This window comes from Poecilia reticulata, chromosome 13 (genome assembly GCF_904066995.2).
Source record: "Poecilia reticulata chromosome 13, P_reticulata-male-v2, whole genome shotgun sequence".
NCBI classification, from domain to species: Eukaryota; Metazoa; Chordata; class Actinopteri; order Cyprinodontiformes; family Poeciliidae; genus Poecilia; species Poecilia reticulata.
This window is the reverse complement of record NC_088842.1, coordinates 17,045,215-17,067,817: the sequence shown is the minus strand read 5'-3', so window position 1 is coordinate 17,067,817 and position 22,603 is coordinate 17,045,215. Positions and strand designations below refer to the sequence as shown.

Here is a 22,603-nt window from a genome sequence, read left to right as displayed (position 1 = left end):
AGGAACGATGTGTTAATCTAACAGGAGGCATGAAAGGTTATATCTGTTTTTAGAGCTGTCATTTCCTAAACTTTCAGTGGAAAATGGCAACAACATGGCCCTGGGCCTCTCCTTGAGCCTTTCAGACATCAAATACATGTTATTCACTAATGCTGACATTCCTGCAAAGGACTAATTCATTTTGCATATATAGTGAATCATTAAAGTCCTTAATTTGAATTAATTATTGGTCTTTCTTCATCCTTGCCGTATTTAGATTCCAGAGAGCTGCAAACAACACTCACATAACAATGACTGAACAACAAAAAGAGCAACAGAAAACTTAGCGTTGGTGCTACTGACAGATAGCTTAAAAAAGAAATATTGAGTATTTGTGTTGGTCCTAATTTTATGCTGCCCTGGGTGATAAACCCTGCTCTGGTATTTAGTTTTACTTCTCAATGGGCTCTTCCTCTCCCTTTAAGTAAATGCAGCTAGCTCCTCCACTTCATTTAGATTATGACTATCCTGCTGCCAGTAAAATGTCGAATCCTCTGCAAACTCAACAAATCCAGGCAAATTAGCTAATCTAATCAGACCTCATCTCAAAATTACTGTTGCATAAATTGTTGCTTCTCCTAAGAGTCAGCAGTCTCAAATAGCAGTAAGTGAACCAGCAGTCCTGATGCATTTTGGCAAGAAGTCGCGCAAGGGTGGGATACAATATTCTGCAATTACCAAGCTTTGAAAGGACACACGGCCAACATGACAAATTAGAAGTCTCTCACCTCTGTCCGCCCTGCTTGTTAAAAGCGCAGGCTAGCGCCACCACATGACCGGTGGCCCTGCTGACAACAGGGACACAAAGCATGGAGGAGATCTCACAGCCCAGCATGCTGGACAGCTGCCTGCGTTCTTCCTGAGAGGACGAGAAGGACACAGACAACATCAGACAGGCAGAAAGGAGGCTAGTTTGATGGATCAATAGATAAGACGGATTGAATCTTACAGCGCTGATGTCCTGGAGGGAAATAGACTTTTTTTTCTCCACGACTTGACCAAAGCGTCCAAACATCAGCTGGACAGTTGAGAGAGAAAGACAGGGGTAAAGCGACCAAAGGAAAAGGGTGTGTGTGTGTGTGTGTGTGTGGGGGGGGGGGGACACACCAAAATCATGACAAAAAATATTAGAAGAAAATGTCCCTAGAGATTGTTTTTGGACAAAAACAAATAATAAATGAAGGCTTTTGTACGTTTTATTGTAAGATAAAGACTTTTTTGCCCAGATAGCTTTTCACCCCAGCTATCATAAAGGTTTCACACATCATTTGACCTGGGGGACACACACCATGTATTCACCCTGTAATGAAGAGCCTGTTAGTGACGCTACAGCTGCAGCATGGACAGGAGACCCGGAGCAACTCGAAGGAAGCGATTACTTCTCCTGCACAAATTTCTTAATTACAAACCCCTACAGAGGATTAGGAGCCTTTGCATGTGGAAGCTTTATTCTTTTGTGTCTGTCAAAAACACACGCAGGATTACAGCACTTGTATTCTAAGTAAGCTTATTATTATTGTTATTATTAGCAGCAAACATCCCTGAAAATCTCAGCTCAGTAAAGCAGGAGATGACAGGATCCAGTGAATAACAGAAGGGAATGATTGATGAAGAAACATTTGAAATATGGATGATCAAACAAACAGGCAATTGATTAATTACCAAATGGTCTCACAGGGAACATTACACATCTACAAATACAAGAAAATAAATCCATTGTGTTTTTCTTTCTCTGTCTCACCGGGAAGCTGATCTCCTCCTCCAGCACTTTGTCTCCAACCACCTAAATGTAACAAAGGTCAAAGGTTACAAACTATTTAAATGTTAGGTTTGAATTTAGTTCCAAATCACAGCAGAAAATGTAGATGGCTATAATCTATCTGTGTATGTCTCAGTGTGTGAAGAAAAGAGGTTGAACGTTTGAACATTGTTACCTTGTGGCATTTTAAAAACATATAATGAAAACCAGTGTGATTGAGAGCGAATGACCCTAATCATGTTGCCAAGTTAGTTACAAAATGACTCAAGAGCAACAAAGTTGATGTTTTGAAGTGCCCATCATAAAGTTCTGATCTAAGTCCCATAGAAAATTTATAGGTGAAGCTAAAAAGGTGTAAGCGATTATGACATTGTCATAATCGCTTACACATTGACTGAAGTCATAAAGTTTAAATAAAAACTTTACCAAAGAACATAGAACTTTTTCTAACCTCCACATTTAAGGAGTGTTAAAAATTTGACAATAGATTGATAATAATAGAATTACCTAATATAAGGAAAGCTTGGTGTGTCTTAAAGTTAGCCACTTAGAATAAAAAAAAGTGGTTGTGTGTCTTTCATACTGTGTAAATAAAGATTTGGCTTCGACGGTCTGAGTGTGGTCACCTGGCAGAATAGCTGATGGTTGTCCTCAGACACCAGCAACAAACAGCAACACTGAGACTTGGTCTGCTGCTGCAGCTGCACAGGAAGAGAAACACATCAGTCCAAACTGCATACACAAAATCACAAACTACAACAAAACCGGATCCAGCCAGATGACTCCAGCCATTTTAGTTAGAAATCAAAGAGCAATGAAATTACCTGGATCTCCACTTTGGCAATATTTTAATGTAATCTTTAATGCTTTGCTGCACCAATGAAGTAATTTAATGTTATTCAGATAAAAAAATTAAATGAATCCCTATTGCCCATGTAAATGTCTTTCTCCTTTATTTCTGTTTATTTTGTTTCCAAGCAGTCAGGCTTTCTCAGAATCTTTTAAATAGGTTTTGATCTATATTCTTTCAATCTTTTTGAAGGTCTCTCAAAACTAAGCAGTTTTTTTTTTATTATTATTTTCAGTCCAGTATCTGACCATATTTACAGGATTATTTTTCATTTGCTCGATAAGCCGCTGTAATACCTTTTGACTTGACTAATGAATCATTCAGCTGTAAGGTCTTAGCTGGATTATTCTGTTTCGTAACAACATGACTAATAAATCTTGAAGTTTAGTAGTTTATTTACGCATCTTTTCCTCACCTGCACTTGCCCACCTTCCCTCATTTTTCAAAGACACTGCAGATCATGCTGCCATGGTCATGCACAAGGACTTCACAGGAAATATTATGACAATATCTGGCTTCTTTGAGGCAATATATTGAGCAGTTATAGCTTATCAGCTATAGTTGTTTTGCGGTTAGATTCATGCCCACTGAAACTACACAATGTGTACAGTTAGTTGCAAAAGAGTTCATAGTCCTTGAAACTTTAATTCTTTTTTATTTTTTCATGTTGAGTAGTGTGGTGTACATTTGTATTCGGCCCTCTTTAATTCCAGTGCAATTAAATAGATGTCTCTCTACCAGCTTTGCAATGATAGGTTTGCCCATTTCTTGTTGAAAATAGCCCAAATTTGGTCAGATTTGGTCAGATTAGAGAAAAACCATCTATCATCTATCATTTACTGTATGAAAAGTCTTGCCTTAACTCATGGGCTTTGACTAGGACTAGACTAGAGTAGAAGGGATTATCTCATCTAAACACAAAATAATAGAAATAAGAAAATATGCTATAGTTTCTGTAAAATAAATACTTTAAATTTAGGACACAAAACTCAGACAAAAATAAAAGAAAGGGCATATGAAGCTCTCATATAAATGAAATGGTATGCATGCCCCCAGTCTTTCTGATGCCTTTATTCTACCTGCCGAAATTCAACCAATTTCCTACTGCTACGTGGGAAGAGAAATGCTCTATTCACATTCATAGAGTGAAATACACTGTAACACACACGCACGCACATACGCACACACACCCACACCCACACCCACCATTCTTCCCTGTAATCCACATATCTGGATGGAGAACAAGCAAGGCAGGAATAAACAGCCTCTACCGCCAACAAGCTCACCCCCAAGTCACAAACATCAGCCCCTGGGAAGAACACATGTATGTACACATTCAGCAGGAACATGCACACCCATAGACAACATGTCGCTGCGCCCACACACAGCAATAAACCCCAGCCACCTCTATTTTATTTATTTATTTTTCACAAATGCTGTTAATCCCATAAGAACTACTCAGAGCTTTCAGCACAAAACTGATGATTCTTCGGGAACAACAATCTCCTGCTTCCCCCTTTTCTCCTTCCTCATTTCTACAGCAATAAACAGGCCAAATGAATCACTACTTAAATGAAATACATTCTAACAGCAGCGCACTTTCTGTTAAAATGTGCAATCTATCGCTTTATACAAAGGAAAAAGCTGAATTACGAGTTTAGAGGTGTTGGAGGGGTGTGGGGGAGGTAATGCACGCAGGTTGATCCGACGCTGCACAGCAGTTCGATAACACTCAGTTGGTCCCAAAGACGCACAGGTGCAGGAAGGTGTGTTTGACTTTGGCAGTTAAGTGGATAAATCACCTCTTATGTTACTTAAATTGCTTAAAACACAATGCGTATTAATTTTCTCAACTGACAGCTTGTATTAGGCAGCAAACTTCAGTTTATTCTGTATGAATATAGTAGCCACAATGAATATAGTATGAAAGCAGCTTCATACTATATTCACGTAGAAAACAAACTTTTCTGGAGGAGTATTTATTACCAGGAAGAAGGATACTGTAGATACTCATACATGATGTATTCATAGGACTGGTGAGTCATTCTTTTTTCTTTTCATGAAGGTTATACTCAACAAATAATTATCATTGTTGCCCAATTAACCCAATAAGGCAATAAAACTATACAAGTAGAAACAAGTTGTTAGGATCACTTGTAATGGTTTCACGTTTGCCATCAGTGACACAGGCATTATTTTTCATTTCGATATTTCCTATTTAATTCACATGCAAAACAAGTAGCTGGTATTACCTGAGTTCAGCAGCACATGATTATATTATAGCCCTGCTGTTTCAGGAAGAGAAGGAAGGGTTTTGTTTTTGCTACTTTAAAGGCTAACCTGCTGTAATTCATATTTATTAGGATGCAAAAATATCTCTCCAGCTGATCCAAATACGCAACAGCGGGTCTGACAGAAACCAGTCTAATCCCATTTCTCCCACAGATCCTCACTGGCTGCTTTCTAATCCAGGTACAGACAGGACCTTTTTTACTGTTTGATTTACAAATAAAGTTCACCCAAACGAACAGAAAATATTCATACAACCTATAAAGAACTCTAAAGAGCGTTAATATAAAAATGACCTTTTAGTGCAAGAGCAGCATAATGTCACACTAAAAGGTATGCTGCAGTTCTCTTGCAGCGGTCTTTGGAGATTTTTCTACTTTTTTTGCTTTCCTCTTCGTTTTTTGTGGTGGCAAGATGAACCTGGATCCTCACTGACCCTGTTCTGTCTCAGTCTCAGGTGTTTTTAAGCATCTCACTAACTGCTCTGACTGTAGACGCGAGCACATTTAGGCAAGTAGCCTTTTTCCTCGCCACCATTTTGTGACTCAGCACCAGATCGATAAAGCTCTGCCTCATTTAAACTGCATATTTTCTTTACCTAGTTTGGAGAGGGACAGGCGTACCATCATATTTAAATCATTCAAAGTTTTATTTGCACACTGATCAACACCAAAAATGCAGTTACAAATACATTTATTTTTATAAATATTATTAGTAGTAACACAAATAAGAAAATAAGTGGTATTATTTATCTTGTTCATTTGTTTATTCAGCTGCAATAAAAGATTAACTGATAAGATTAAAAAAAACAGTTGTATTGGGGGCATCAATAAAAGTGCAGGAAGCTGTCAAACACTCTTAGTAACCAAGCTACCTTGTACCTTTAAAAGCTCTAAATTGTATAAAGTAAGTTTTCCCAACAGAGCAGCTTTCTGGACATCCGTACAGGACAATACACAGACACAAAGAACAACCTTCTCTCTATATAGTCATGAAGCAATCTTGTGCTGGAATGTACTGAGGATTTGTGCAGGTTCACCTTCAAATCGCCCTCCTGTCTCTGGTTTTATCCCAGTTTCTCTTACATTTCCCCGTCTGTGAATAACTCCATACATTTGAATTGTATTTCTGATGATGCTGTTCCTCCCTCGCCGCTACGGCACAGCTTCTTCTCCACTGCATTTGATCTACACTTTGTTTCTCGCCTCTCTTTTTACAGAGTCTATCTGACTCTGTATATATAAATATGTGAAGCGGGTGGAGGGGCTGCTCTGTGGGGAGATTGATGAAGTAATGGTGTGACAAAGATTTTGCAACAGAAAGGGAGGTAGAAGTCACCAGTGGAGATGTTTTGCATTTACTGTGCATCTGTGTGTGTGATGGTGGGAGGGGGAGGAAGGGGTATGAGTGATCTCAGCTACTTACATAATTGATGACTTTGAGCTGAAGAGAAGCGGCATCAAGGTCATAGAGCTCACCTAAAAGAGGACAAGGAAACAAAAAGAGAGAGAGGGAGAGAGAAAGTGACAAGAGTGAAAAAAAACACGGAGGAGCAAGGGCGAAGCGACATCAGGAAAGAGAGGGAATTCAGATCATGTATGCGAAGGGACAGAGAGAAATCCAGAGAGAGGTGCACTCAGACAGCGAGGTCAGGGAAGGGTGAAAGGAGCCGGTTAACAGGGGGACTAATAACAAAGACAAGACAAGAGATGGAGAGCTGCCTGGACTGCAGAAGAGAGAGCCGGAAAAGTGAAGCAAAGGCAGGGGGAAGCTGGGGAGAAAAAAGGCAACTCATATTTATTGACAATTACTGGAGAGTAAACAAAGTTTATGTATGTGTGCAGGAACAGCAGGAGGTAGTCCACCTCCATTATGCATGAGAATTTAAACAATGTTTTGGAAAAGCATTCTGCTTTCAGACTATGAATCTAAATCGACAGCCTCCAAGCCACTGGGTCCAACTCTAAGAGTGCACTCGGTCTGTGACTGCATGACTGCCGTGTTTCTGTATAGTATAGCAGGGACAGTTTTTGTGCTTTGATGAGCGTGTATGTGTGTGAGTGCTGCGAGCGTACCACAGAGCTGCAGAATGTTGCGATCTAGCTCGCAGTAGTCCTGCTCTGAGACATTGAGGTGCAGCAGAGCATTGTGGGACTGCAGTGGAGACGGGCTCAGAGGAGGCCTCTGATAGGACGCCTGCACAGCCTGGATGCGAACACATGCCACCGAGGCCTGCAGGGCCATAAAGCAGCAAACACAAACAAAGACAAGCAGCAAAGTCAACTAAAATAGATATTTAACTTTGAGCTCTCTGTGCTTCTGTTTCATTATGTTTCTATCCCAGATAAAGACAGTCACTGAGCTACTGCTGCCACTGACTCCACAGGCTTTGTTGTTTGTTTCTGCCTGTAAAAAAATACTCCTGGACCAGAACTTCAATTTTTCTTTTGCTGTGTCTGCTTTCTGCCCTTTCAAGTTCAAGTCGGCTGTAGCAGATGGCCAAGTCTGATTCTGCAGGAAGTTTCTTCATGTTAAAGTTTATTCATAAACACAGTTGTATTGGGGGCATCAATGAGGCATAGCTGCAAAATCAACCACTTCTTCTAAGTTCAAATTATACCAACTTAGGAATTTCAATTTATTTTTGCTACATCTAATTTAACATTAATCCTGCAACTTTTAACTGAACAATAAAGAAATTATTCAGAATCAAAATGTAAAAAGTAAAATAAAAACTGGAATAAATTGGTGGCATAGGTGTGTATGCCTCTAAACTAATACTGTGTTAAATTAACAATCTTTTAAAGATCAGACCTGTCAAAGTGTTAATCTGTGATGAAGTACAACTTCTGGGCCACTCTTCCAGAAAGGAAAGGAAATCCGGGGTTGCAATTTCAGACTGATTTAATTTTATTTGTCAATGTGGATGAAATGTGAGCAGCTCTAAATAGCTTTGAATTTCTATCTAAAACACAAAGGTTTTTAGCTGAAAGATGAAAAAGAAAAGGGATTACGTTTATCAGTATCACCGTGAGTCTAAGCTTACAAACAAATTAACAACAGACTGGCTCCACCTGAAGGAAGTAATTTTTTTTTTTTTTGAATGAACCACAGGTAAAAATATAACACTTTGAGAGCTGGCATGCTATATTCTTCACTTGTGTTGCACTGTTCTGCAAAGCCTACTTTTGTCAAACCTTATTGAGTAAAACACCTCCAGCAACATACCGCAGCTCATGTTGCCAGGTTTTTTTCCCCCTTTCATTTCATGTTTGATCACGAAACACAGAGAAAAGGGGATCTTACGTGTTTTCCCAGCACATTCAGATGCAGTTCGTCTTGATCTGATAGCGGGCCACATCCCACCTGTAGCACACAGAGACAAACGCACAACCAGTGAGATCTGAGCAGCACAAGGCATTGGTGCGATCTGTGATGTCTCAGAATTCATTTTAGGTGTGCATGTTAACTTAATTCAGCTCCCAACAATCTGCTTTTCCACAAAGAAGAGGCTGAATCTGCAGCATTTGATATTTTTATTTTTTTTCCCTCACCAGTAAGACGGCTAGGACCTTGGTGTGATCCTGATCCAAGATGGGGACTACAAGAGCTGAAAGACAATGAGGTAGAAGTAAAATAAAGCTTAAAATAACTGGATCTAATTAATTTTCATGACTGTAGATGTTAATCATATTTGTTCTTTTTCTGTGTTTTATGCTAAAGACGAACAAAGAAAACAGGAAATAGAAAAAAACCCATATAAAGTACACAGCCGATGTCCTTGAGTGAGACTGCTTATTCCTTTCATTTGAGCTGCAACAATGAGATGCCGCTTGTTGCTCCAGACAATAAAACAAGCAAGCACACAAACTCTTTCCTGCATAATTACTACACGTTCATTGGTATGCATTTATTCCCGCAGCACAAAGCGACTTTGCATATGTATTTTTTCTTTGTCCAGACATTCCTCAGGTTGTTCTCCGAATTCTATCATTTGGCGAGCAGAAAAGAGTCTGTTCATACTCATCTCACTTTTATTTTTTTCCTCTCAACACAACCTTTTATTGCTTCTGTTAGGGTCCTTTGTATAATTTTGTTGCTCACCCAGCTGCATACCTCTCGCAGTGTAATTATCTTCTCTTGTTAACTACTTCTCTCTCCATCTCCTCCCTTTTGTTGTTTTTATATTTCTGCGCTCTCTGCTCGCAGAGAAGGACCCGTAATTACACATTTTCTTCCCTGCCTGGACCCTACATAAAACATTCAGCCGAACCTCTCCTGTGTGCCGGTAACGGTGCAGCGAGGAAGAGCCTGTATTTCTCTGGCAGTTCAGACGGAGGGAAACCGGCACACTCGCATCGCTTCTGCTGCTCCACAGCACTCCTACGACAGACACAGAAAGGGTCTGAGTCAGGTTGCGGCAATGCAATAACACGCATGAAATTGGTCTAAATTAATTTCGTTTTTGTCAGACACAGCAGAGACAAAAGAAACTCAAGAAGAGGTCTCCCTGGAAGAAATTCATTACAGATGGAAAAACAATCACCGGCATTAATAAAACAGATGTGTTTTGTTAATTCACACTCGTCAAAACACCGGTGAATAGAGCCATTATCCATTGTGAGAGGATATTGTATGTTTTCATGGGGAGAGCAGGGATGATGTGTAACCAGGTGCATCATATTCAGAACATGAGGCGAACATTTTAAATTTCTCGGATGAACAAAACAAACTCCTTCAGAATTGGAGAAAAAGCATAAGAAATCTAAATAGCATCACTGAAGAACACACAGGTAAATCCAACATTTATGTGCAGCACATAATAATAGGCTAAGCCCTCTGACAGAATCACACATACACACATGCACGCACACACATAAGGCAGCAGTCACTCCATTACATGCCCGTAGAGTCTGAACACCCCCCGCACCCTAAACCACTGCAGGAAATCTCAGCATGATGCATTGATTTCAAAGTGTCCATTTATTTCAGCTCACTGAGGAACAGTGCACTCCAATCAGAAAATATTCTATTGTGGCAAATACATTTGACCTTTGTGTAATGTATTTGTTCAAAGCAGCTCTGCAGCACAGCCCTGGAGCCGATGCAAACAGGCCCAGCAAAGTTCAAAAAGCAGCCAGCAGCACTGAGAAGAATACAGTTACTAAGTATAGTAGTGCCTTTACATAAAAGTTGGGTGTTTTCTATGAGTTTGGGGATTTAAACCTGGTGCACATTTTAAGTGTAGATGACGGCAGAGACTGAATAAAATAATGGCATGTAACTTATGAAGAACATGTATTGAAGAGGAACAAAGGCTCTGGTTATGAATTAAAACAGCATTCATCTTTCCATCTATCCTGACTAGTTTTCTAGTTCCTACAGCTGAAAAACATCCCCACAGCACAATGCTGCCACCATCATTTTTTAATAGTCTGGATACTATTGAATACATGCGTGGTGCCCAATATGTAGATTGCTGCACTGATGGTTGTTGTTCTGAAAGGTTCCCTTCTATCATTCACTTTGTATCAGGTTTTCTTTTTGGTGATGTGCTGAACTGGTGGAGAGCTGCTTTCTTTCAAACCTATGTCCAAGTTAAATGCATTAAATGCAGAAAAAGTCTCATTTGACTGAGGCCTGTAGACGTTTTCCATCTGCCGCATTTAAAAAAAAAAAAAGCTTTCTTTGACTGTGGAACTTCGGTTTACTTGCACATGACCAAAAAAGTTTCAAAGAAAAAAACAATCTCTGGAGTACTTTCAGCTGAAAATGTTTGTGCATTAAGTGTGTGTGCCTGTGTGTGTGTGTCAAGGTCTGGTCTATTAGAAAGTGGTTTCGAATCAGGCTCACACCAGATGGCCTTCCACCTATCAGATGGGTTCTCTCAGTGTAGGTAGATGGGGACGTGTATTGCCAAGGTCTTGATAACAGGCTTATGTAAGCAAGTGAATTTAAAAAGAGAAAAGTTAAAAGGGTCCTGTAGCCCTTCGAATATCTACAATCCGTCAATCCATGCAGCGATGACAGATGAGTGTTGGTGAGGATGTGCATGTGTGACACTGTAAAGTTGAAGCCTGAGCTTCTGTCTTTGCATGTTTGCATGGGATCCCATGTCAGTGTGCCAGTAAGGCGTTAGAAACTGGCCTCTTGTTTGACAAACAGACACATTCATCAATAATGTAGTGCTGATTTTTGCCAGCCCCTGGGCAGCAGTCACAGCAGCATATGTGCAAAGCTTCAGAGAGAGCACTTAGGAGAGAAGAGGATTGCCATGTCTCGCTAAGGGACAGAGGCGTACAGCTATCTGGGCGATTAGGTCTGCAACGCTTCCACAGGGAGAGGGACTGAAGGTGAAAGAGAGACCAAGCCACATGCGGCTCAGCGCTTTGAAAGAGAAAAACATGGCAAGCTATGTGAGTTGGGCAGCGACGTAGAATGCTGAAATGGGCCAGTAGATCACAAAAGAGGATTGGGGTGTCAGAGAGACAAAGATGTTCGACAAGATGGAAAAAAAAGAAAAGAAGAGATGAAATAAAGAGAAACAGCAAGAGACGGTAACAATGAGACACCAGAGGCAGAGAATATCCTTGTGCTTCCAGACGATGGGATCTTTCTTGGTGACATCTCCATCTGTGTGCTGATGATTGCTGATTTAATTCAAGTGCCACCTGCTTTTCAGGTAGACAAAACAGCGTTGTCACTTCCGCCCTCCTCGGCGTTTGTTTTGTCACCGCCCTGGACGGCGGCGCCGTAGCAAATCAGCCCCCAGCACTGAAAAACATCTGCAGCTCAGCGTGCGCAGGCACAAACGGTACACACCTGATCTTCCCTTCCTGTAGCACTTCGTACGGCGGGTCGTCACACAGCAGCCTGGAGTCTCCCTCCAGCACGAAGACGCACACGCACTCCTGGAATACAAAAATCAAACACGGGGACACACGCGCACCCTCGTTTGAAACATTAATCAGATTGTAATTGACATAATGAGCGACGAGCCTCATGCATTTGCAGAAGGGTTTTGGCCTATATGCTCCCCGCAGCGATGTCGAGACAGACACAACAGGCTCCATCATTCCGAATAGTAACGTGAGGCTTTTCCTTTTTCCCAGGTAATAAATTGAGAAAATTTCAATTGTGTTCATTTGCAAACGTAAATTATGTATGTGCAGACGTGTGAGAGGAAGAGAGAGCAAATACCGTGCTGGGGAGCAGCTCCTGAACGCTGTCTCGCAGGGCCACTCGGAGCGAGCGTACATCAACAACTGCTGCCAGCCGCAGCAAGGCATCCTGGAGAGGAAGACAAACAAATTCCCTCATGTGTGCTTGGCTGTTTGTTTATGACAAAAAAAAAAAAAAAAGCAGGGACCTTGGCTGCCATTTTGTGTTTTCTTTGTAGGTACAAGGTTTACACAGTCAGAACTATTTATTCGTAATGACTTCGCAAGGCTTCAAAGACCTTCTAAGTCATTTTTCTAAATGCATCCTGCTCTGTAGTTGGCAACACAAGTGTCGCACTTGGAACATAAAGTGAACTCAGACAGCAGAATTAGCTTTGCTCTTCACCGCACTCGGCGCTTTGTTTCGATTTGGATCTGTGAAAACAAAGCACTTGAAAATTCATTTGCAGAGTTTGGTAGGTAGCTGACTCACGGAGTTAAAGTGCATGGGAAGTAATGGGCGGCTCTCACAGAAGCACTTAACTTGCACCTGAGTGTATGAAAATATGTTGATCCTAATTAGAATGGCTGTGCTTAGGATTTGACTGATTATGCTAATTTCCACGCCAAAAACCTTATACCTTCACAAATCCTAAGGTCAACATGTGTCAAAGTAAATAAAATCTGACAATTGGAGCTCGAAGAAACTAAGGGAACTGAATTTCACTGAACTGGACACTTTGGACATTAATCAGGCAAACCATTAGGGCCAATGACAGGTTAACTAAATAACAAGTGGTTATTTTGTAACCTGCAACTTGTAAATGCATCCCTGCTTCAACACATCAGAGTCAAATGGCTGAAGTCTCACATCAGTCATTCAGCTCTGCAAAGGCCTTTGTCATTAATTTCACTCATTTGCATTGAAGACAGGAAGCAGAAAAACTTTGCAGAATATAATATCTCTAAAATAACAGCTCTTATGGAGCTTATGTGCATATACTCATCACCATTTATGTAGAGAATCATGATGTTATGGCTTGAGGGTTAAACTTTTGAATACTTTTAACCTTTTGCCCCTTTCCTTGAATAAACAAAAGCCAGTATGGACAAAATAAAAAGCTTTGCAGAAGACACCTAATTGTTCCCTGTTTGTTCCAAGCCAATATAACGTGTCCCCTAACTGCATTTTTATTACTTAGGGTAATACAACATTAATTGCAAGAATGAAAACATACAGACACCTCATAATCTCTTACACTGCATTACCTGAGACTTGCACATACTCTATAATATATTCAGCTAATAAAATTACTCTGGAAGGGAAACTTAGGGGTATGTTTCATTTGGTGGCGTTCAACCTCTGCACAAACAGCATCCTTTTAAATGCTCATCCACCTGCAGATTTGCCATGTGGTTCTAGCTTTTGATTTGAGTGATACGACTTTCCGTCCAGGGCGATGCGTCACAAGATGCAAATAAAAGAGTATCTCTTAGTTGGGTTCGCAAAAAGTTTTCTATGGCTTATTTGTCTGTGTAATGTAACCACAGAAATCATATTGTGCAACATATACGGATAATGATTTCAAAGCTGGCTTTGCGACTTTTGATTCAGTGCTAAATTAAAGGGATATTTCAGGGTCAACTGACCTCAGTCTTAGCTGTCTATCCATTATGGACGAATGCACCACAAAATATATAGAGGCATATAAATGGAGGCACATTTCCAGGATGCCACTGATTCAAGAGCAGCCACTGATGCTCTGTGTGAAATTTCATCTTGTCAGCAAATGCAAAAACATTTTCACATCTTCCCCCCTGCCCTTGTTTATTCTTTACCCGCAGTTTAGATTTGCTACAAAAATCATTGCCCATTGACATCTGAAGCCTGTGACTTACAGCTCTTTATAGTTTCTGACACAAACAGGAACCTCTGGAGCTGCTGCTATGCTAATTTGCAGTCTTTGCTTGCCAGCTCTGTGCACAAAAGCCAGACTGTTTATACCTGCTCTGACTGAGCAGACTTGAGAGAAATGTATGAAGAATAAAGAAATGAGAGCATAAAAGAGTAGCTCAAGCCTTGGCCACTTTCTTGACTGCGCACACTAATCTGTTGGCCAGGGGGAAAGACTTCCAGAGTCAATTTCAATGTCAAAAATATTTAAAGGATGGGTGATCCAACGGCTTTTTAACTATCTTATGAATATGTCAATTTAGCGATGCTGTTAACCATACAGAGTAGTTTGCTTTTCCCTAAAACTCTGTTCTTGTCACTGCAGGAAAAACAAATCTAGGTTATACAGCCCCGTCTAAATTTATTGACACTCCTAATAGAGATTTGAAAGAACTCGGAGCATAATAAAAAAGATACATTTAGCATTGCTTGACAGAGTTAAAATTATTTGAAAGCTTTCTATGCACTACTCTGATGAAAGTTATGAGCAAATTTACAATGGATAGCTATTTAATTGTAATAGCTACTATGCAAATGAAGATCAGTAAACATTTGCCTGATTTCAGTGGGATGAAATCAATTGTAGCACCAGTAAATTAGTACAAAAAAAAGCAGGCTGATTTTAAATCCAATGAACAAAAGCACTTGAATGTCTTAGATGTTTCACATTTTCAGTGTGAAACACTACTGCTAAAAAAAGTTTTGACTATTCCAAGGATTTTTTTTTTTCAAATCTCATTATCAGATGTTTCAGTAAATGTGGAGGCCTGACAGAAAAAATATCTGCTACATGCAGAACTATGTAAACATCTCCACTCTATAAAATAGAAAAGACATGAGCCTTGCAAATGTGCTTCCCTTATGACATTTCACAGCATACACTTTTTATGCCCTGTGTGGTCTACTTAAATCCCAACCTCTTAGTGTTCTCATAAAGCATTATGATTTCTTGTTACCACTGTCTGAAGAAACATCTCAGTGGGACCTCAACGTCTGATCAAAGCACAGGAAAAACAACGAGAGGAAAATTGAAGACTTTAACGTCCTGCAGCACTGAAAACTGTGTTCTGAATCTAAATTGAAAAGAAAAAGCTATTCGGCTGCCTTAACTGTGAATACCTCAAAGTGTTCATGCGCCTGCTTCCAGGATTCATGCATTTAATGAGGGTGTCCATCTGTCACCTCTGTTTTTTGTAATTTTCCTCCCCTTTTTTTAGTGTCTCTGCTGTTTCTCCTCCATCTGTGTTCAGTCATATTTTTCTTTGGACTGAGGGTAAAATGTGGAAGAGAAGAAGTTGGGTGTTGAAGAAGGGGATAAAAAGATGGGGCTTCTTAGATAGCTGAGATGGTTTTGAAAATGTCAAATGTGAAGAAGGAAGAAAAAAAAAGGAGAAAACTGGAGAGTGTTGTCATGGCTGCGCACTCGATGCTGGTCATTACATATGATTAGATATGATTAAATGCGATTAGCTTTGATCACTCAATCAGCACGTTGTAATGAAGTTGGAGCCATGCCAGCCCATGTGTGAGCATCCGTACGAGTGGGAGGACGTCTGACAGAACCAAGGTATGTGTGCGCGAGCGAGTGTGTTGCATTTTAAGTTACGGATCTCAAGATGCTTAGACAAATTCCTGTAAATATTGTTGGACTGTTAGGAGATTATGCCAGCAGAACACATAAGTCCTCCCTGTTTTGCAGCTCAGTCCTCACAGAGAACAGAGGATGTAAGCCATCCTTTGTGCGTCACTGTTTGTGGATGTATGTTGCTTGCAATAAAATGTGTGCCTCTGTAAATGTCAAACGCCGTCCTATGACCTTTCCCAATAATTTCTTGCCATGTACCTCAAACCATCTGTTACATTAATTTACCTGCCTCTCCATCCCTCACTGCACATCCTCTCTCCTACACTCACACACACATGGACACACCCACTCACCCCCGCACGCACACACACACACACACACACACACACACACACACACACACACACACACACACACACACACACACACACACATGCACCCCCCCACACACCTACACACGCATGCACACACACACAAACAATCAAGCACCAAACATGACAGTTTATTTCTTTGTCTCTATTCCCTAATGCCTACACATTTTGCTTAAATTAAAAGGAACATTTTAAGGCAAAATAGATGACACTGAATTCAGTCTTTTTAAATATTTTGTCATGTTATAGCTACAAGCCTCAATTTATTTTATGTGAAAGATGAACACAAACCAGTGCACAGTTGTTAAATGAAAGAAAATTGATGAATGCATTTTTAAATGTTTGTTTTTTTCTTGTAGTAAAACTGTGTGGTGTGAATTTGTATTCAGACTCTCTGAGTTAATACTGAGTACAAAAACAACAAGGCAAAAACAGCAAGGTTCTATCAGATTGGACGGAGAGTAGATGTGATCATCAATTTTCTTATTCTAAAACACAAGGTAATGCTTTAAACCTGAATCAGGTTTCAGGTTTTCTTCCAGACTTGCACTGTATTTAGCTCAGTTTTGAAAAGCATGATGCTGCCACTGCTGTGAAGAGAGTGTGCTTAGAGTAATGCGCTGTGTGGGTTTTTTATTGTGTACAATAGATTTTAAGTAGGCTAAAAAGTTAATCTAACCAAAGGATCTTCTTCCACTTTTTTGCACAGTCCCCAACATAGTTTACGGCAAACTCCAAATGAGATGCGTCTCTTTTTTTCCCCTGCCACTTTTCTGTAAAATCCTGATTTGGAAAATAATTATACTGTAAACAAACATCTCTGTGCCTCCTCCAGAGTTACCATGGACCTACTACATGATTGTCTGATTTATGTTCTTCTTCTCCTCTCAGTTCTAGTAAAAGTCCATGTTTTGGTAGCATGTTTGCCATACTCTTGACATTTTCACTTTCACTGTCATTACTGTCATTTGAGAGTTCATCTGGTGTGGGGAGATTTAAATGTTTGTAGGTTATGAGGAAATCATAAGATCTTGCATCTTCTAACTGTTCCTTTTCGAATGAATAATCTAAAATTGAATGTCAATGGGCTTGACAATTTGTTTATTTTTTCTTGTTTTTCTTTTGTCTGTTTGAAATAAATAAATATATTACATGTTCAAAACTTGAAAAATTGTTTCATAACCCAACCTTCAATCATTTCAACTTTAGTCCTTGTCTGTCTGCTGTGTTCCTGCTTCCTCGTGATGCTGTTTGTTCTCTGATTTCTTCCAACAAACCTCTAAGGCTTTCACAGAATAGTTTTATTTATACTGAGTTTAATTTAAACATGAATGGACTCTATTAAGTATGTGACTAAAGTCAACTACCCTGGGTTTTATTTAGGATTGTTAGAGAAAAGAGTCTGAGTACAAACAAGGTTTAGGTCCAGCTATAAGTAACACTTTTCTTATATTTATTTGTGAAAAACAAATAAATCAAACTGTCACTATTAATGGAGACATCTATCGATAATAGTTTAAGACGGAAAAGACATTGCAAATATCAAAACGCAAGTTTTGTTTTGCTTTATTTTACGAATAAATGACAATGTTGACACCACAGATACATTTCGTGTCACCATTCATTTATTGCACTGCTTTGGCAGATTGTACTGTCCTCCAGCCTCTGCTTATAAAACAATCTGAATGTTAGATTTCAGCAAATGCCACGCTGAGTCACACTGTGACTTGTCCTTTTCTTTTACACGTCTTCTCATCTTCCCTTCACATCTCTCTAATTTTCCAAATGTAAAAAACTCATCCCTGAACTCTTCGTTGCTGCGTCGATCCGCAGGTTCCCCTCTGCTGTTCCGGCTGCTTTCATCAGCGCGAACCTTTACAGCCGTCTTTATCGGCAGCTTGCCGAGTCACTTGCAGCTCCCTGACATTTTGAAGGGGACCTGTGATCGACATGGCCAAACGCAGATTGTTCTCAGCCTTATCACTTTCATTCTGCATGCACACATTTCCCTGTTTCAAATACTCAAGCCTTGGCTGGTTCACCTCGCATTAAATACTGAAATCTGACATTTTAAACACCACTCTGATCCAAAGAATCTTTGAAAGAAAAGGAAAAAAAAAACATTCCAGTTAAAAATCACTAAACAGAGAGAAGCACATTCTTCTCTTCTACATCCCTTCTTTCTTGCAAGCTTTCTCAAAGGTGGCCTAATATATATGCAGTGTCTAAAGCCTTCATGCCTCCTCTGCAACAGGTATACTGTCTTTGCTCTTCAGGGATCCACTTTAGCTACAAGAATTTCACTGAAGCTGTGGGACAGCTGAGAGAGCCTACAGCTAAACTTGTATAGAAATTAGATTACAGAGGCCCTGGCTGGTGCGCCGGACCAACCTGCTAATAAATGTGAGTAAGGAAGGAAAACAGGGGGCAACAATATTCTCCCCTCTTCACTCCATCGCTTCTCTGAACTACAGCAGCCATAAATCTGAGTTAATGGAGAGGCAGCCAGACGTTTGCAGCAAAAACTCCGGGAGGACTTCTCACGGAAAAGTTTAATTAAGTCTACGCGGACAAGGCCGTAGCCAGCAGGATAAAGCCAAATCAGCTCTGTGGAATGGCAAGATAATTTCTTACTGCGCAGAACTAGGCCAGATAATTTTTGCACATTCTTTCTGAGTTTATTCCAGTTTACTGTCCTGGATTTAAGAGCTGATGCTTTTTTTTGGTGTGTAAATTCTATAGGATTCATTTGGTTTGGAGATAGATCCAAGATTGCACACATTTTATGAGCTGTGGTTTTTCCAGCTGATAACAAAATGATTTTAACCATCTGTAGCTGTCATTGCACAAACAGTGCATAGTTCTTGGTGTCTGTATCTGTTCCCCGAGGGACTCAGTAAACGAGTACAGAAACAGCAGAAGTGTTCATGGGATTAAGCCCTGAGGGACCAGCCAGTGCATTATTGCATATGTATAATTTGAAACGCAAGAAAATACTCATAGAAATATATTTAATAAACAAAGAAAATAGACTGGACTGGTGTAGTGAGACAGATGCAGCCTTTTTTTAAATTAGCAGGTAATAGTAAATGCCTGATTCCCAACTGCTTTTCCTATATTTTTTTCTGATGAGAAAATAAAACAAATTTTGCAGACAGGGTATTAGGGAAAATCTAATTTTCCTTGTATTAGATGTACACTATACTTCAAATATGAGTAAATTGAGTTATTTTACCACCGCCTGGAAAAAATCCCAAGCTTGCAGCTGTGTCTCATTTCTAGATTGTACAATATAATTATATTTACATCAGCTTCTCTATTATAAAAAGGGAACTCCAGAGGATTTAAGACTTTGGACACAGTCACACAGAGAACTCTCAAACAACCAAGGAAAGCACAATAAAGTGAACTGGGATTGTCATGCATCTTTAATAAATAAATGGGTCGCATGTGGAATCAGTTGGAACAGAATAATGACTGTCAAACATTGACTGTTGGGGTTTTTGGTAATTTGGCAATTACCAATTTGGTAATTGGTAATTTGGTACCAATTACTGCAGGTTTAATCAATGGGCTGATTAAACCTGCAGTTTGCAATTTTTATTAAAAAAAAAGTTATTTTAAATATTTGTTGAAACTGCACTTTGTCATGACGATATGGGGTAAGATAGATAATCTGTGAATAAAATGAACTCTTCTGTGTTCTCCCAGTTCCAACTAGAAAAAGCCAATCAGAGGCAGGAGGCAGGAACTTAACCCTGCCAATCACAGTCCTCCCTCATCCACCTTCTTTGCAGATGAGGGAGGATCCGCAAAGAAGGATCCTCTTCTTTGAGAATTCCCAGTCCAGTTAGCATGACGGCAGATAAACGGTAACGGTAGAGTTGTTTCACCAACATTAGCACATTTAGCAGAAAGTGTCCTTCTGAGACTGATGTTCTCAACCTTGCTTAAGGAAATGCTTCAAAACTAAAATTATTATGCAAATGAACCACTTTTTGTAGATCCCTCTATTAAAGATGCTCTATTCAGCTTGAAGTATTCAACATGTCTCTACTTTGTCACCTTTGTATATTCAGTGTATTATATTTCATAATTATCTTCTAACCACTGACCCTTCTCCCAGTTCAGCTATTAAACCAAGCGAGAGCTACAAGAAAAGTAATTGCTTTTTAATGGACGTCCAACACCTTTGATGTTAATTTCACACAGAACTAAATCTTATCTAACTGAACATAAATTATCCCAGAAAATATATCCCCAAACTTACAGTATTATGCTGGAGAGAGATTTATTTTTTTTCCCCCTCGAATGTAGTCATAGTTAGGATGACTGATAAGCCCGAGAATGACTGAGTCAAAGTCAAACTGATAATGAGTATAATTCATTTATTTATGGCAGAATAAATCCAAAATCATTCTGGATCAAGGATTTCAACGACACTGACACCATATGGGGGACATTAAGAGCTGGATTACAGTCATGGATGTACTAGAGGTGTGAAGGGTGTTTGAGAGTCAGATTAGATCCGATAGTTAACTTAACACTAATATTCCAAATTGGTCACATTAGATATTAACCTATTGGAGGTAACGAGCTGTCAGAGAGGATTAGTTTAAGGAGTTAATTGGAGCCTTTAGGGTAACTCCAATATTTCTTATCTGCTGCATTGTTCACAGAGCCATCCAACACCGCAAACCAATCTGCATTTCAATGGGCTCGACCTTGATGAAGCACCAAGGGGATAGTGGGTAATGGCATTCCACTTGCAGATGATTAAAGGCGTCCAACGCCCCGTGCCTACAGAGATTTATTTAAAATCAACTATTTATTTGTTGTGACGAGCCCCTCTGTACTTTACAACAAATCATTTGCATGCTTACTTCATCTTCTGCATGTTTATCTGCTGATGCTTAATTCGATTGGAGGCAAACTATTGAACTCTTTACATCTCGTGAATTATTGATGCAGAGTGATTTTCCCTCAGTTGTCAGTCGAACTGCAGAGACTAAATGAGTTTGTCTATTCTTAAAAAAAGCACGGAAAGAGTCATACATTCACTTACCTTCACAGACTGGCTGGTCGAGGGGTTGTGTTGTTGCATTGGGTCCTGGTTGTTATTCCAACAGAGCTGGGTCTCCAGTAGCATCACTAACATACTGGAGACACATGCACTGTAGAATACAGCCAGGCCATGAAGAGGAGCTTCTGATAAGCACGCATGTACAATTATCTGTTCAGCCACGAGTCACTAAGGCTAAAATTGTCTTCTACAAACATTTAGAGGCTATGCTGCCTCAGACGCGTTTTAGTTTCTGCTTTTAAAGTCTTGTATAACGTCGTCGCGGTCAGGTCTAGGAACACGGACAAAACATTTTGAAGCCAAAAACTAATCTAGTTCTGACACAATAGGAAGATGCAGCACAATGTTCGGATGTGTAAAAATGCTCTGATAATATCTACGAAGACACATTTGTTACTATATATAGACTGTTCAGCAACGGAATGAATAAAAAGCTCGGCATCAATCCTGAAATACAGAGCTGCAAAAATCAGTTTGAAACTTAGGAATTACAAGCTATTAGGTTGCCTACTAATCTGCGAATCTGAGTATGAATGTTTAGCTGTTAGTGAGTATTGGCTGGATGTGGGTATAGAGTAAAGTGCTTCGAGTGGTCAGTGTGACTAAAATAAGCCCTGTGTAAATTCTGTAGATTTACCATTTGTCAAGTCAAGCTTTATTTTGTATATCACATTTCAGCAGTAAGGCAGGTCAGAGTGCGTTTCATCATAAAATCGTCATACAGTCATCTGAAACAAGCTATAAACATTACATTTTGCCAAACTCCAAATATGTTGATCAATGTTCCACTAACTACTAATCAAAGGCAACTTATCTAGAAATCTTAGGTCTAGAACTGAATGAACTCCATGCATGGCCTCGGTTTTCTCTTGCTGATTTGCCAGGCATCCTGTCACACTGTGGCTGTGATATAGGTGTTATATTAGTTTGACATTTCATCACAACCTGTGGGATTTTTTTTATTTTTTAAAATAGGGAAGGTTTCTGCACCTCCATCATCCGTTGAACTGCTTGCCTCTCATAGAAAGTGGCAAGCAGGTTCTTCAGTCTTTCTGTAAAGATGCAGGGCATTCTGCATAATCATTTCAGCCTGGAACAATGAGTTCTTTCTGCATGTCTCAATGTCAGAATGAATCTTGCAGACAAAGATTCTGCAATCTTTGTCTGCAGAATCAAAGAGTTAATTTTTCACAGTTCACTTGCAGCTGTTTATGTTGAAGTTCTAAAAACCTGAAGAAGTTTTTTTTTTTTTTAAGTCATACTGTTGCAATTTAAAATAACAATAAACGTTTGAGTCAGTTTGTGAACATTTTTCTGCTCCTCAACGTCATTTTTTTCCTTCACATCGCTAAATCCAATGTTCGAGCTTCTCTTTGACATGTTGACAAACACATTTTACATTTGAGTAAGAGCCGAAATACTTATTTCCCTGCTGGGAGATCCGTCCAATAGGTTCAAATGTCTGTGTGTGTTTGTATGTGTGGGAGGTTCCTCAGACATGGATAAGTTCCTC

The 22,603-nt window shown here is 39.7% G+C and overlaps 1 protein-coding gene across 3 annotated transcripts in view; it reads right to left on the bottom strand.

Moving 5' to 3' along the window:
• The window catches only part of pde2a (phosphodiesterase 2A), a 196,667-nt gene that overhangs the window by 22,123 nt on the left and 151,941 nt on the right, over positions 1–22,603 (bottom strand). For 2 of the 3 annotated variants that reach the window (XM_008425456.3, XM_008425457.3), the window contains exons 3-13: positions 12,138–12,227; positions 11,760–11,848; positions 9,211–9,320; positions 8,492–8,547; positions 8,244–8,303; positions 7,013–7,169; positions 6,363–6,415; positions 2,425–2,499; positions 1,781–1,822; positions 989–1,057; positions 768–898 (exon numbers count right to left, since the gene is read on the bottom strand). In XM_008425456.3, coding sequence (XP_008423678.2) covers positions 768–898; positions 989–1,057; positions 1,781–1,822; positions 2,425–2,499; positions 6,363–6,415; positions 7,013–7,169; positions 8,244–8,303; positions 8,492–8,547; positions 9,211–9,320; positions 11,760–11,848; positions 12,138–12,227 — 932 coding nt within the window. Of the gene's footprint in view, positions 1–767; positions 899–988; positions 1,058–1,780; positions 1,823–2,424; positions 2,500–6,362; positions 6,416–7,012; positions 7,170–8,243; positions 8,304–8,491; positions 8,548–9,210; positions 9,321–11,759; positions 11,849–12,137; positions 12,228–21,072; positions 21,172–22,603 lie in introns of those variants that run through there. The other variant, XM_081614397.1, reaches the window with a different exon arrangement.